Source organism: Ptychodera flava, assembly GCF_041260155.1.
Source record: "Ptychodera flava strain L36383 chromosome 3 unlocalized genomic scaffold, AS_Pfla_20210202 Scaffold_26__1_contigs__length_13983176_pilon, whole genome shotgun sequence".
Lineage (NCBI taxonomy): Eukaryota > Metazoa > Hemichordata > Enteropneusta > Ptychoderidae > Ptychodera > Ptychodera flava.
Genome location: NW_027248280.1, coordinates 13,564,206 through 13,581,463, shown reverse-complemented (window position 1 = coordinate 13,581,463; position 17,258 = coordinate 13,564,206). Strand labels below are relative to the sequence as shown.

Below are 17,258 nucleotides of genomic sequence, written 5' to 3'. Positions count from 1 at the left end.
AAGACAAATTAAACAAAAATGCATGCAAATCTGCAACACTGTTACTTTGCGGTACCCTTCAAAATATGACTGTTACAGCTGTAGATTCCCAATATTTTTTCTGTTAAAAGTCTATTTCATATTTCTGACATGTCTCTATACCAATAAAACAGATTTCATAGCAAAAACGGCCAGATTGTTTGTGTCAAGCTAAAAAAATGGTAGAATTTGGTTTTAGCTATGACTGAAATTTTCAATGTAAACTTAGGGTATGGGGTAAGTTTTGGTTATATATCATGAAAACTACACACGATATTGCATGTTACAATATGTCATTCTAAAGATTAGTAAATTATCTTTCTAATGATACCTAACAAGCCAGGTTATATCCAAAAACAAGCTCAGCAGATAACTTATAAGAAGACAGTTTTAACAAAAATGCATGCAAATCTGCAACACTGTTATTTTGCGGTACCCTTCAAAATATGACTGTTACAGCTGTAGATTCCCAATATTTTTTCTGTTAAAAGTCTATTTCATATTTCCGACATGTCCCTGTATCAAATAAAACAGATTTCAGACAAAGCAATGCATATTTTATTATGCCCAGCTAAAAAATTGGTAGAATTTGAGTTTTACTGTAATTTACAATGTTAAATTTTGGGTAAGGGGTAAGTTTTGGTTATATTTGACAAAAACTGTAGAAGATATTGCATAGTGCAATATGTCATGTTAAAGAGGAATAAATTCCCTTTCTAATGATACCAAACAAGTGAGGTTATGTTAAAAAATGAGCTCAGCACATGACTTACAAGAAGACAGATTTGACGAAAATGCATTTGGCTTGGAAAATCGTGATTTTGCGGTACCCTTCAAAACATGACCATAACAGCTATTGCGTCCCTATATTTTTCCTGTTAAAATTCCATTTCGTATTCTAGGGATCCCAAGGGTTCTGAAAAATACAGGTTTGTTATCCTGTGGGGGGGGGGTGCACGTAGACCCCCTCTAGCCCACGGACTATGGTATGACGACTGCCCCACTATTAAATTTGCAGATGATACAACTGTTGCTGGGCTGATTGACGAAAATGAGATCAATTATCGCAGCCAGGTTGATGAATGGTGATGTGGTGTACCGCTAATAACTTAGAATTAAATGTTAGCAAGACAAAAGAGGTCATTATTGATTTTCGAAGGAATAAGACTCCTCTCACACCATTGTCTATCAATGGCACAGATGTCGAGATAGTTGACACCTTTAAATTCCTCAGCATCCGCATCTCCAGTGATTTAACCTGGCACGCGCACGTCGAGCATTGTGTTCAGAAAGCTCAGCGACGATTGTTCTTTTTACGAAGGCTGGCGGGCTTCGGTTCTTAGCAGGGATCTCCTGATAAAATTTTATCGGGCAGTTGTCGAGAGTGTGTTGACAGTCTCCATTGTTGTCTGGTACGGGAGTTCTACTGTTGCGGATGGTCGCCTATTAAACAGAGTGATACATTCTGCCGAGCGCATTATTGGTGTAAATCTGCCTCAATTAGATGACCTTTACAGATCTAGGATGCAAAAGAAAACAAATTCTATTCTTTCCGATTCTTCCCATCCTGCCTTCGGTCAGTTTTCGCTTTTCAATCAGGGAAACGTTACCGCTCTATTGCAGCAAAATCAGAACGTCATAGGAAAAGTTTTTACCCTTCAGCAGTCAGTCAACTGAATGGGATGGACCCTTTAGCCAGATGTTCGTAACTTTTTTATTGAGTGTTGTATCTTATCGGTGTTTGTTGATCCTGTTTTTATATTGTAAATGTTTTAATTGTATTCTTCGTGGTTTAGAGCACGAGCCAATGAGATTTCTGGTGTATTTTTATTTTTAAACATACATTAGCGAATAAACTATGATGATGATGATGATGATGTTTTGTTTTTCTACACAAGTAAAAACTGCATCGATGTTATCGCGATTAACTCGAGTGGATGCAATCTGAAGACTTGATACTGGTTATTATCTACCGAACGACAAGCGCATGCAGACGCGATCACCATCAAGGCTATCAATAGATACACTCGATAGTATTATGGCAAGTATAGGCAGTTCGGACAATTTCCAAATGTAGTAATTTTCCTCACGTGACGAATTTTTACCAGATATAGTAATATTTTTCAAAGTGAGGCTTTGACCTCCGCTGTTGACCCTGTTGTTGCTATGACTCGAACGACGCTACAAGATGGCGGTAAATCCAACTGTGTCGACAAGGTTAGTGGAATTCGATACTGTTTTCATGAAAAATTAGCGTAAAACGACATTTTAAAGACTACATTATATAAACTTAAATGGAAGAGTAAACAATCTTGCTGTGCTCTCTTATTTACCACTGTTTACATTTCAATTCCGTTTCGGGAGCATCGCCCGTGTCACAGAGACTGTAGAAGAGTAGAGGCAGTATATAAACAAACGATTAGACAGCATGCGGTTGTGATGTGTGTACATTATTTCAAAAATAACCTGCGGAAGTACGCAAAATGTTCTATAGTTCTACGAGTATATTGCTGGAGTACCGTGCCATGGACATACACTAGCCTTGAGTACAGGTCTGTGTGTTCCCGGCGTTATAGATGCTTTTCAATTGACGTCACGAGGTCAGGTCACGAGGTCATCCGCCATCTTGTGGGGCAACCCGCACCGCTCAGTGAATCAACAACGTGTACACGTGTGTGTGGGTCTTTTGTTTTTGTTTACCTTCTCGTAATCGATGCCGAACGCGAACATTTTGCGTAGTGGTCGGCAGCCATAATCGATCTGTCGGCCTGAGGCCCAACTATCCTATCATACAGTTAAAAAATTATCGATTACCCAGATGAAAGAACAAAATTTTTGTCCATGAAAAGGCGGAAAAGTTGGATCTGTGCTATCGGTCGGAAGGACTGGACGCCATCGAAGTATTCCAAACAAAGTCAGCTCGGACCATTTTCTGACAGGTATTTATTGCTGTTCCGATTTTATATCAACAATAACCTGCACAAATGTGAACATGTTTAATGGTGACTCGATTATTTGACCGATCGCTCAGCAAATAATACTGCTTTGCATCAGTGCATACATTCCCGCTAGCATGATACGAATGTTCAACTTTCCTGCCATTTTGCATTTGCCGTTCAGCATTCTTTGATGTGACCACAGTGGATAGAGGGACTGTGATGTGATGTACTCCGTCGGGACACCGGCGACGTGCACACATTTCTCTCTGTCGTTTTGCTTTAATTCTACACGAAAGCTTGCTTGCAGCTTGCCATTTACCCAGTTAATGATATAGGATAATACCAGTTGGCTTGGAATATCATACTCCGATAAACGTCCATGGCCTGGCTTTGAGTATACTGCTTTGCAAAATAAATCGTCTTATCAATTCACTGATTCTCATATATGGCCAAAAGTCCTGAACTGTAACTTACAGAAGTTCCTATTGCATTTCATTAAGTTTTGTAATCTAAAAATTGGTCAGTACATAGAATTGAATGAAATGTTTTCATTTCGTGACTGAACAGTGTACCAGGTGAACACTAAGTGTACCTTCCTTTCTTTCCTAATAAGAGAAAGCATTTATGTTGTATGATGAAAGACACCCAAACTGGCCACCCTCTTTATACCTTTGGAAACCATCTGGACTTAAAACCATGTTGGGTCTATCATTTGGGCAAAAGAAAAAGTGAATCGATAGGAATGCTTTGCCGTTTGATGAAGTACACAGTGATGGCATGATAAAATTGCATTGTTTATTCTTTCTATGTTTGTCATTGTCAAGATTGTAATATACTACATGTAGTATTATGTCCTGTTAAAGTTTATTGACTTATTATACTGCAAGAAAATGTCCAGAAGAGTGAATCTATTTAATTGCAGGTTGTGTTTTGAATACAGTAGTACTTCATATCAGAATGGATTTATATATAAATTACCATGTAAAAGTCAAGTATGGGTGTGATGTTTGTTATCACATGCGATATGTCTGCCACAGCAATAGTTTACTATTTCATGTTCTGTTAAAGAAAGTGTTCACTTTGTTTTCATCTTTTTGAATAGCTATCAGACCTATTCAACACCAATTTCCTCTGAACAAGTGTGAAATCACCATTGGTGATTTGGTTTTGATTTATTCATAAAGCATCATCACCAACAAAGGGTGTTCCTTAAGGCAGAGTCTCTCCCTCAAAACGGTCATTGGTAAAACATGTGCAATAGTTTACATAATTGGTTTTGTGTTTTTCTGTTTCCTTTCAGATATGACAGAGCGATGAACAGACAAAATAAGAAGACTGAACTGGAAGAATGTTCATTTAAAATAGAAACCTATCTCTGTTTTCTATTGCTAATCATACACCAGAATTGTTTGAGATAGAAGAAGCCTTCTCTATTTTCTATTTCTAATCACATACCAGAATTGTTTGAGATAGAGGAAGCCTGTCTCTATTTTCTATTTCTAATCACATACCAGAATTGTTTGAGATAGAAGAAGCCTGTCTATACTTCTTTTTCTAATCATACACCAGAATTGTTTGAGATAGAGGAAGCCTGTCTCTAGATGGACCTTTCTATTTTCAGTTTCAAATCACATACCAAATTTGAGGTGGTATATGTCCGACTCTGTGCTCCGACTCTGTGCTGCAGGTAAAATTTTAGTCATACAATGTTGGAGAAGACTGTCTCTGTTTTGCATTTCAAATCTCATAGTATACCATAATTGTGTGGTAAGGAATGTCCGTCTCTGTTTTGCATTTCTAATCACATACCTTAATTGTTGTGGTTCGGATTAGGCTGTCTGATTTACACTCTTATCAGAAGTAAGTGAAAGTTAGAATTAAGAGATTACCACTAGCTCAGGACACATGAAGACATAAATTCTGTATTACTTATCACATTCAATACAATTCTGAAAGGAAAAACACATCCATATTTTACATTGTCAGGAACATTGGTAATTTATTTCACAGTGACATTCAAGTTTCAGACTGCCAAACAAGACTGTCAATTTTAAAGGTTACAACTTTTTTAATGTAGGCATTGACTACAACAAATTGGAAGTTACTGTTCACTGACCATGAGAAATATTTACAAATTGACCTTAGTACTGTGAAATATTTATATTGACATAATTCAAGAAATATTCTTTATAGAAAGAAAATCATGTTTCAGAAAAACATATTTTTCAGGGGTACATGTATGCATTGAACATTACCAAAATCAAACTGTACTGCACTTTGTATTAAAGCTAAATCAGTGCAAAGTGTATGTCTTCTAAGCTTTCAAGCTGAAGTACAATAAAGAAAAGCTTTTACCAATTACATTATTACAGTTGCATTGTATGACATCTATATTGTAATATAAAGTTTGAATATGACATACAGTATTGCTCATCTTGTGAACTGTTGATGACGATAGAAAAGTGTACTATTCCATTGTTAACAAGAAAAAGATACTTGTGCTGACCCATACATGTGACAGAACTGAATGATTGTCACTGCTTGCAACAACAATATTGAAGCGTTCACATTGTAACCAAAACCAATATCAGCTGGACTCGGAGACATAGATTTTCCTGTGCAATGTGGCAATGATTTGACACACATATTGTTTCCAGCCATAATAATGTGGCTGAATATGAAAGACCACCAAATGCAAAAAGTGTGATAATGATTTGACACCAAGCCATAAGAATATGGCTGAATATGAAAGACCACTTCATTGCAAAGCTGTGATAATGATTTGACACCAAGCCATAATAATATGGCTGAATATGAGAGACCACTTCAATGCAAAGAATGTTGTAAAGATCTGACCTACGGAAGCAATTTTATTACACGGCTATATATGAAAGACCATCTCAATACAAAGAGTGTGGCAATTTATGTGACCTGCAGAAGTATATTTCATGAGAATGAATGTGAAAGACCATTGCAATGCAAGGAGTGCTGTGCTCTCCCTGGCCTTTCGAAATTGTTAGTAAATTAACGAATTCGGTTCAAAAAATATTAGTAAGCACAAATTATGTAATGCTGAGCCCGCCAATTTTCAACAAGCACTTCTGGTACTCAATAAATGATTTTAAGGGGATAGAAATGATGAATGATTTCATTATAGACAAAGGAAAGTGAAAAATTCCTTTTTAGTTTTTTTTGACAATGAACACTCATATTTTGATACGCATTTTCAAAAGACCCATTGAATAACAGTACATCATGGGTCATGAATGCTTGCAACATTGAAATTTCTTCCTTGTCTCAATAAAGTGTGTCATTTTGGTCAACCGGCCAATGAATGTTATTCAATTAATCGATCTTTATTACACAACATAACATTTTCAAGTATATTGTGACACAAATTGTAACTCCCTTTGTGTGTGTAGTCAGTGGTTGATGATTATATATATTAATATATGAAGTGGCTATTGATATTATCAGTGTTTGCACAAGTTTTAGATTCTAGAAAATCTGTCCCCTGTTTTTCATTTTTGGAAAGCTCTGTTTCTTTGAAAGTATGCATGTCATCCACAGGTACTAGGTGGTGCCTCTCTAGCTGCAGTCATTATGCCATGTTCATCTCTAAAATTCTTTTAAAACAACCACTGATCAGAACATTTGGCAGTCTGTGGTTTCGCACAAATTTTGTCTCATTATAACTGCAAATTTAAGAACGCAAACTGAGACTGGTGATCCTGCTAATGTTTTCTTAGAGTTACACTTTTAAAACGCTGCAGATGATCGTCATTTATTTTTTTCGTCTGGATAAACTTTTTCGTCATGGGACTGTGCACAGCATTGTCTCTGGATCATCAAAGAAAACTATAAGTATTCATAACATTTGCTGAATTTGCTGAGACACTTTCTTGTAAAATGTTTTGAAGGAAACCTATTAAAATTGGCAAGCTGACTGAAAATTCAATCTGCAGATGGTCAAATGACAAATCTGATGGCAACTAAGATTTCCGGCTAAGATTTCCGGCTCGCTTCTTCCCTCATGCACAGATCTCGACAAACACTTTGCGGTACATTGTTCAACCATGGAGGTAGCAGAGATTTTAACCATGCGCGGTCCGGACTGTAGTTCGACTGTCTTTCAGGCTGACTGTTCTTGATCTCTTCTCGGCGGTTTCATTGTTTCGTATTTTTTCATATCAGTTGCTGTTTTTATGCCCAACTTTCTTTCCCAGCTGAGGATACTATCCATCTAAAGCATTTGTAACTGCCTGCTTCCCTCGATCCGCTTCGACCTTCCATTCGGAAAGTTGACAGCATGTGAGTGTCTGGGTGTCTCGAAACTACCGTATTGCATGACACACCAGTATGAGAGTACACGACCCGGGGATCTTGAAACCTTTTCGCGAATGCTCATGTTATCACAGGTCAAAGTCCAAAGCTAGCTATCACCATGTGTCGATGCGCCTATGATAGGGGCAGAGTAGTTTTTGAAAGACGAGATATGACAGTATTTCCCCGGAATTCATAATCTTGACCGAAAATCAGGCTTCAAAAATGACAAAATTGTTCGTAAATGGACGATCGGGCATTTATTTTTTTTCGTAAATTTTCATTTTTGTTCGTGATTTACGAACGTTATGAGCGACAGCGAGAGCACAGGAGTGTGAAATATTGTGAAAACATGAAGGAAAGTCATAAAAACACACAGGAAATGCAGTGTCAGAAACAATTTTTATGATAATAAATTGTTTTTACCAAGACGTTTAAAAATAAATAGTTTCTGGCGTGATTAGAAAAGTCCATTCCAAGTATTATGGAGTCTACGTCATGTGATTGTACGTGAGGCAGTTTATATGCATAGAATGTGGAAGGTATATCTTCAGTCATGTTGAAGTATAAAATATGAAAGACCATCCACAATGCAAGGAATATGAAAAAATGATGTTAATTTTAAGATCGGACAGGAGAAGCAAGACATACTGTCTATGTTTTGAAAGACTGTTGTATGCAAAAAGTATAGAAAGATGTTATGCAAAGTCATCACACCCATCCACAAGTATATTTACATGAACTAAAATTTGGTTTGATAAAAATCATGAAACTAATGCAAAATGGTAAAGCTAAAAATTAGACTATTTCTTTGACGGCTTGAACAAAGGAAGTTTTCGACAGTTTGGGCAATACCAGTTACCGTTTGATGCTCTCATATCTTTAACACATCTGAAGTGCAAACACTCGTATGGACAATTCTGGTTATCACAGTCTATCACAGCACCATCATCTGGTCTGTACGGAGTTTGACAATTCTATTTTCATCTTCATCATTACAGAATTAGTGGATTATGATGTTCCCCCTCCATTACTGGGCCCACACTGAAATTCTGAATCAACCAATGTAACATTCTTAGATGGCTCAACAACTGAGAATCGCCGAGAATATAGTTTTCCCACTAATTCAGGTAAAATGGAATTTTTAAAGAAAAATTGTGATGACTGAACTATATTCTGACAAAATTAATGATCTATACTGATTCTCTCAATATGAAAATCAACTTTTGTCCACACAATAAAATCACAAAATTCTCTTTCACATACAAGTAGCTGACACTGTACTTGATAGTAATAATTATGTGACGTTTTCAACCTCAAATTTGTCTCATGGGTTTCCAGGCAAGACTCATGGTCAAGCTTTTTATCTCTACTACAATATGGACATTTGATTTCAATACACACCTCACCACAACAATCACATATGGCAATTCCATCAGGAGAGGCCCCTATTAAATGAAAATTTTGGATTGATAACAAAGCCACTATCCCTCATGATAAAGTTTTCATGACTTTCCTTCATGTATTCAAGATATGTTTCTCTGGCTTCACTCTCATGCTCACAACCCCAACGGGTTGCCTTTGTACTGAAGGAATTGACACTGGGGTAACAGATACATTTACTTAAACTGAGAGGGGTTGGTAGGTGAAGTGTGGCAGACTGTCTTTACTCTTGATGCAGTTACCCTACCAGTTTGAAATCGGTGCCATTCCCTACTTCTTGCCTGGTCACGTGTGCACTCCTCAACATTTTTGGCTTCCTCTTTACTGACAGTTACAGTGTCCAATAAATAATCACAGTGCTTCCGTAGGTCATCTTTATTCACGCTGACAAAATTATCATTGCGAAGTTCTGACAAAACTAAAGGGAACGTCTTGTCTAACGCGTTGGGGATGTCATGTCCAGCATATTTTGCCATTTCTGGTACCAACGACAGGACGACAGACTTCGTGTTGGAGTTGTGCAAGCCCTGGTAAAACTTGTTGACTTCGTCGGGGTGGATAGTGGTATTTCCGAAAACTTCTTCTCGGTGTCGGTGTACTTGTGTCTCCGGCAACGGCTGCGTCAAGCTTTCTTTTCTTGGTCTTGGCGGACGTGAAGTCTATGTCTCGTACCCTTTTCCTGCTGACTTTGTTAACACCGGTGGGCAGCAACCATTACGCATTTTCTTCGGTGACGCTTCTTGATCTCTGTAGTTTCACAGTGGCTTCGATGGCAAACATAAGGGCACCGACATGACTACAAGTCTCACCACGACAAGCCATACAAGTACAGTGTCCGGCGAGAATTTCTCCCCTCTTGCTCTTCTCGGCAATAATCCAGGGCTGCAGCTGTGCTTCGTTCATACGTTGTGAGTGACGTACGTACCTTGGATGTTGTTTCCGTTAACATTTGCGAACCTGATGTTGCTCACCCAGCCGCTAACAAAATAGCTATAGGACTGGAGAGATTTGTACGCCTTGAGGTCTTCCAAGGTGTAGGCACTCTGTGAGTAGACAAAATAGTTTACGATGTCCGGATATGTAATATTTGGCCACTCACCAACGTCGTCTGACGACCAATAACTTTTCTGGAGCTGGTACGGGTCTGGTTACCAATTACTCTGATTTTCTCGAGATATTTTACTCTTGAAACACTATCGAGACTATCTAGGTAGTCAGTGAAACACCGCTCGGCCTTATGTTAACTAATATGGCTTCCGGGTTCACTCAAATGCAGGGCTCTCCTAAGTCACCAAAATGATTAGCCAACTGATTAGCCAAATCAAAAATTTTGTAGCCACTTTGAGCAACTTTTAGCCAGTTTATGATCTCAAGCCTAGCAATTACAGCTTTCTCGGCATTCAGGTGTTCCTAATTTTACAAATCAAGATGTTTTGTATGATATTCCTGATAGTTTTTACATAAAAGATATATTTGTTCAGTTTTTATTGAATAATCTGGGTTTTTATGACATTTCCAGGATAGAAATACTTTTTCATTTCAGATGTTAAAGTTTTATCACCAGAAATAAAATAAGGTATCAATTGAATTCTAAAAATCTGGTAGCAAAGTGAAGTGTATATTACAACAGGTAGAGAACATTTCTGTGGCATTCATTTAGTGTTCACAGTATGATAGCTTGTCATAGGCTACAAGCATCTCATGCAGCAAATTTATGCAGTCTTCCATAACCAAAATGTTTTAGCCACAAGAATGAAAAAATGGTGCAGAAGAAAGCATTTAGAACACACTAGCAGTGCAGATATGATTGGCCCCAGTGTTACTAGTATGTCATAGTTGTGATCAAGCAGGATGAATAGCATATTGAGTATGAGTATTTTTCTTGAGACCAAAGGGTTTGGAAAAACATAACTCTTGTAAAACAAAGCACAATGATATATGTTCATTTAAATTACTCACTGCTTGAGAGTGTACATTGTTTAAATGACTATGATAACATTTTAGCACAAATATATTTTCATTTGATATTTTGATATCATCAAGAAATGTCTTGTGATGTTCACTTCTATATCATTAAACTGGTGGAATCTGCAAAAATATTAAAATAATTCAGAATCACATAATTTCTTCTATAAGTTATAGCAGTTTGAAATAGACCGAATTAATAAGTTTGAAATAGACCGAATTAATAATTTGTTGCTTTAATGTTTACATGCCAAATTGCAATTCACAAACTTGACGATTTGACAATGGATATGCTTACTGTAATTACTGTTGACAATGTCCCTTTGCGATGAACGGTAATTTAAAACTGACAGTCAAGCTGAATGCCGTTTAAATTTGAAGGCACCAAAATTACCTTTTACCTATTGGACCACCCTAGGTGGCTCTTTTGAACCATAATTGTACACTTAAGGGGTCTTCATGCATGACATCACATGATGAGATGACCTAGACTTGACCTTTCAGAAAACCTCAGTTTTTCTCCTCTTCCTTTGTATTATTACTCCGTTTGTGAAAGTTTCCTTTGAAATTATGGTTTTTACTATCAAACTGAGTAGTTGCAGGCCAAATATTGATTCTAGCAAAGTAGGTAAAACTTCTGATAGACTGAAGGACGAACGGGACTCACGGAGGCAAAGCAACAAAGCCTCTGTGTACTGCAGACGGAACAGCAACAATGTTTGTTTTACGTACCAGGGAATTTGTAACTTTGTAGAAAGGCGGGTGAAGTGTTTCAATACATTGCAACTTTGTATGAAGGAGGGTAAACTGTTTCAACATCTTACAACTTTTTTATTGTTAGCTGTGGTTTTTTGTTGAGTTGGCACCAGGGCCGGGCAGTAAAAATTCATTAGCCACTATGTTCGCCAAACTGGAATTTTTGTAGCCATTTTTAACTTTCTTTCGCATTTGGCTAATTGGCGATCGGGTAGCGGGAGCCCTGACTTGAAACGGGTTAATGATTGTTTTGAATGCAGCTCTCTCGAACGCAAGTCTCAAGGTCAGCGGATTTGAATGCGCTATGAATATGCAAACAGTTGCCCCACAAGATGGCGCCGGGGTCAAATCTATGACGTCATTGCAAAGCATCTATATACGGCCTCGGTGGTGGAGGCCGTATGAGTAACGCCGGGAACACACAGACCTGTACTCAGGGCTAGGACGTACACGTTCATTGTACGTTCTAACCCGGGGTTTTGCCTTGGATTGGATTGACGGCAATATAAACATCGCGTCGACTGACAAAACCTCCAACTACGATGCCTCCAGCTACGGGTTGCAAAGACAATATGTGTGCAATGAAATGCTATGGAGATTATTTGTCGTTTGCAAATTCTGCGATCGTTCACTGAATCGGTCAAATTTTATAATTAACAGTTTCAATTACAAGTATGCCATTTGTTGTGTTTAACAGCTCAATCCTGAGTGGTCGCAGGCAAACTACAAGACGTCGAGTGTGTGAGCTGAGCTATATAGAAGACAAAGCTGCACGAGGGGCATGTGCATCAAAAGAAAGAAAACTTTATTTAAGAGTGTACATGAGCTTGCAAGAATGACCGGGGCTTCAGTTTTTCTGAAAATACATTATGGAAAAAAACGAGAATACTATGGAACCGATGACCTGGTCACAGAATTTGAAACGGAAGGATTGAAATGTTGCAGAGCCGACAGAGCAGTTGGAGAGCAAGCTGATAAGATAGAGGTGGTTAAACCCTCTCCAAACAAGGTTCCACCTTTCATGATGTCATTCATGCCAGCTTCTATTCCCCTTCAGTTAGATGTTGCTGGGGAAATTGTGATCAGTGGTATTCCTGAAAGTGAATGTGAAAAGGCTAATCTACCAGATGAAAAAGCCTCTACTATCCCTGATGAAAGTGCCTGTTTGCAAGTTCTAACCACTACTGGGGTGAACTGTGATGAGAATGATGACAACCAGGATACACAACCTACTCTCACTATTACTTCTATTGACACTCATGAGACTCCATCATCCAGTCATACAAATGATAACATGTCAGCCGGTGATGATGATGATATATGTCACAAATGTAAGAGGCCAAATCCCAGGGGACATAAAAAGGGTGATGTATCATGGATAAGATGCCAAACCTGCTTAAGATGGTACCATACTAAATGTGTAATGGTCAGTGCAAGAAAAATCAGTTTTGTTTGTCATGACTGCAAGCAGAAATAGGGCTATGTATGATCCACACTCATTTATTACTTGCACTGGATATAGCTAAAGGGACAAAAGCTCAGTTTTGACATGAGTTTATTGATTGTTGTTGTAATGTTGTTCAGCTCAGTGAGATATGCTAAACCATTGGTTTTTAAAGCTCAACTCATTCCCTGTACATAGACATTTGCATTGATTACTTCCATCAGCTAATTTTTGGTACATATGAAATATGTTTTGTTCTTATTCAACAGTGGAATTATTGTTATTTTTCTTTTGTAAACTCAAACTATATATATATAATAGATATATACATATGGTAATAAGAGAGCAGCAGTTTTATATTCTTGTATTTCTTAATAAATAGTTGGAAACCAGCACTCTGTTGCTGTTCAGGGTTTTATGCAACAATATTTATTGTAATGATTGTACTTAGAGTGGTGTATGTATTCATACAGTATTCACACTTTTGATATTCAATTAAATACTATTTATTGAGATTACAATATTGTCTGTACAGACTCTCTTTTCCACAATGGTAAAAGTTAGAAAACATCATTGTGTCTTCCATGGCAATTACACTAAATACTTGGAAGTTTGAGAAAGTATCCAATAATGTAACAAAAGAAACCTACACAATAGAAAATCAACTGGGTGTGTCACATTAATCTACTATTTATTCCATTCTAATATTTATTCAGTATCATTAATATCATCCCAAATATGCTCTGTATGACTTATGAATATGGAAGTTGATTTGGCATAACGGTTTAACAAGTACATGATATACAAATACACATGTATGGGCATATATAGATTACTGCTAACTGTATACCTTTAATTATACATGGAACTTATGCTTTCTACACATCATCAATGTCTCCATAAGAACATACATCATCTATACACTGCTGCTGTTCAATTATGGTGCCAATTTCATCATAGAAAGACACATAGACACTTTTCCGTTGACCTTTGACCTCTGTTTCCCACTTATGTTTGTACATGTCTTTCACAGATGTGTCTAAAATACAAGAAATTTTTGTGTCAATCAACCTCTCAATTACAGCTTTAGTTTGATTTGCTATGTCAGTATAATATTCTCTTTCCTCAGGTGTGACAAACACTGGATAGTTTTGTTCATCTGATAATTTTCCCAAAAAATTTACATCTATGTGCCGCTTTCTCATATTAAGGGCATTTTGACTGAAATTCACCAAATCCCTGTCTAACATCTTACCAGTTACACTGACATGAGGTTTATTTTCATCTGGAGTGGTTGTGTAATTTTCACTTCTCAAATGCTTTCTCCAAGCAAGAATTTCATTCTCCTTTTGGGGCTTTGTACCAGCAGTGGCAAATTTAGGATCCTGCATGCCCATATTTTCAAATGTAACTTTGCGCAGACTATTAAGTTTACTTAGATTTCTAAATATGATAACCCATTCCTTGCTGTCAGGAACGCCAGTCACCCAAGTTTTACTACTTTTGTTAAAGCTCTCTAGGATGAAATCCATACCTTCACCTCTGCTGTGATCACCACTGACAGAAACAGATTCATTTTGGCTAATGAAATCTCTGAGTTTCTGGGGATAGATGACTCTATCTATGGTATCAGCAATATCTATATACATGTACTTTGGGTGATTTCTTGCATGAAAAATTGGTGAAAATTTGATTCTTCCCGCCATCATTACATCACTGTTGTTCCTTCGAACGCCTGCCCTGTAATTTATGATGGCTTGGCAGTATGTAAAAATTTGCTCAGCAAGATATATATAGTTGGGATCAGTCACAGTTTTCAGAAACTTCATAAACCCTTCAACACTTGGTGACTGTTTTTTTAGCAAATCACTTCTTACATATGGTATGAGAAGCTCATCAGTTGACCCAAGGTAGAATATTTCCAGTAATTCCCAGGCTTTATGGTTGTCTGAGCACCTCTTAGCATATTTTTGGGCTTTTTCTGAACAGAATCCCATTAAATTTGACAAACATGACAGGAAAGTTTCCCAATTTAGTTCAAAGTATGACTTGATCATGTTCATTTCCATGTGCCCTGGTCCTATTCTAAGATTAACCCAGTCAAATTCTAAACTGCCAATTAGATTTCTGTTACTATGTACTTCCTCACAGTGATCCTCAAATTCATTGCTGCCAAGGACAGACAAATTGCAAACAGGGCAAATGTAAGATTCACGTATGAGTTTGTGGGCTAACATGTATGGCAAGCCATCCATATAAATGCTAATCCACTCTTTAGTACCACTATCATAGCGTTTGATTCCAGATATTTTACCAACGTGATGCAACACTTGCTTGACACTTTCATACGAGTTTGGGTTCACAAACACTGGGTCCAATACCCCAGCAACAGGTGGTTGACTGGGGTGCTTACTACTGACATTTGCATATCTCTTGTCACATGTATTATCTGACAGGTTTTCATAAGTTGGTATGAACTTGTGACTGCATTCAATTTGCTTAAAACTTACTTTATATTCTGTTGGTTTACTTTCTCTTTGTGATTTTAGTGAAAATGTGGAAATATTTTTTCCCTTTTCTTCAGATAGTTTAAAATTTACCTTACACTCAGGATTTACACAAATTCTTTTGGACTTTGCCATCCATGTGTGACACTTTTGACACTGCCTTTGTGTTTTACACTTGTTGGCTAGACTAACAGCCTTATCAATGCTGTCTGTTATTTGTGTATCACAAACAATTTGCTCATTTACAACCTTCTTTAAACGTGACTCTATGTGGATGTAAAGTTGCTGATAATGGATGTCTGACAGTGTTGCCAACCAAACATTGGTATTATTTCTGATTTGCTGCACCTTTTCAGAAAATCCTTCATATTTAAACCAGTTATATGGTTTCAGTGCTGGATCCTCCTGAAGTTTACCTTCAGGATCCAACTGAGCATAACACACACTTGTCAATACACTAACATTGACTTTGCTGTTTTCTTTGACCCTGTATGTTTTGCCTACTATCTGGTCATTGTCTATAGCCACATGTACATCTCCCTGTGGGAAAACAGGATCAGCTGTTGCCTGTTCTTGCAGCCAAGTTTTCATCCTGGTGTAAGAACAGGCTGGCTGTGCATGATTGTAAAGGTTAACAACTGCTCTACTGTTTGATACTGAATAGCCCACAACAGACTCTGAGAAAGCAAAGGGTGATACTGAATTCATTGAATTCACATGATACAAGGCTTCTACTGCCTTAACCTTAGCATACATTTTCTTACAATTTGTGATTTGATATTCATTTAAAAAGATGTCACCATCACCTGACAACCCATCAATAAAACCTGTTACAATAGGATTTCTATTTATATACCACAAACAAGTTGTATGGTATTAAGTTCATCCAGCTTGGTGTAACACTGATCAAAACATAAAAAGTCCTGAGCAACACTTTGAGCTTGTGCCTTACCAAGAGCAAAGGCCAGGTATTGCATCTCATCAGCTGACAGTTCATTGTTCGCAATGGAATTCACAACAGAAGAAAGACAATTATGAACATCACTATCAGTAGCTGGCAATTTGTAGGTCATTAACCTCCTTGGCTGCTTCTGAGGTGTGTCTGGCTCACAGGGATTGAAGACTGGAGAAAATGTTGAATAAGTATGATCCATTGTGATGTAATAGAGAGCTGTGGCAGAAAAAGAGAATATGTTAGATGTATCAAAAATTCTCACTCCCTCAATCAGTATCTGTCTGTCTGTCTCTGTGTGTGTCTATCTATGTCTATGTGCATGTATGTCTGTCTCTATATCTCTCAGTCTGTCTTTGTCTATCTGTCTGTGTCTGTATCTCTTTCCTGTCTCTGTCTCTCTCCATCTGTCTCTATCTGTCTCTGTCTGTCTGTCTCTGTCTGTCTGTCTGTCCCCCCCTCTCTCTCCCCCCCCTCTCTCTCTCTCTCTCTCTCTCTCTCTCTCTCTCTCTCTCTCTCTCTCTCTCTCTCAACTTTAGGTTGTATTGCTGTGGAATTTCCCATAAACTTACCTATTTCAGTGACTTTGTATCCTGCTGAGACATTTATCTAAAAGAAAAACATTTATTGGGTCTCTCCACATATTCTTGTTCTAGGGTTAACCGTTGTGATGTTGTTAGCTTCTGTAGCTTTACCAACTGCTAACTGTGATGAACATAATCAAATATTCATGTTGTGAGTTTGTCCTGAGCACAGGGCCGGTACTCAGAACTTATTATTGATAATAAAGTAATATGAAAATTCTTCTTCTTCTACTTCCTCTAATTATTATTATTATTATTATTATATTATTATTATATGTTATCATCATCATCATCATCATTATCATCATCATCATCATCAATGTTTCA

At 37.5% G+C, this 17,258-nt stretch overlaps 1 protein-coding gene across 1 annotated transcript; it reads right to left on the bottom strand.

Moving 5' to 3' along the window:
* Nucleotides 1–13,291: 13,291 nt before the first annotated feature.
* On the bottom strand, nucleotides 13,292–17,037 carry LOC139125837 (uncharacterized). The gene is made up of 2 exons (XM_070691937.1): nucleotides 16,920–17,037; nucleotides 13,292–16,566 (listed from the first exon to the last, which is right to left on the bottom strand). The coding sequence occupies exon 2, from the start codon at nucleotides 16,149–16,151 to the stop codon at nucleotides 13,767–13,769; it is 2,385 nt and encodes a 794-aa protein (XP_070548038.1). The 5' UTR covers nucleotides 16,152–16,566; nucleotides 16,920–17,037; the 3' UTR covers nucleotides 13,292–13,766.
* Nucleotides 17,038–17,258: the final 221 nt, after the last annotated feature.

What these genes read in the sequence shown, in the direction of transcription:
- LOC139125837 (XM_070691937.1), bottom strand. Translation starts at nt 16,151, where the DNA reads ATGTATGCTAAGGTTAAGGCAGTAGAAGCCTTGTATCATGTGAATTCA.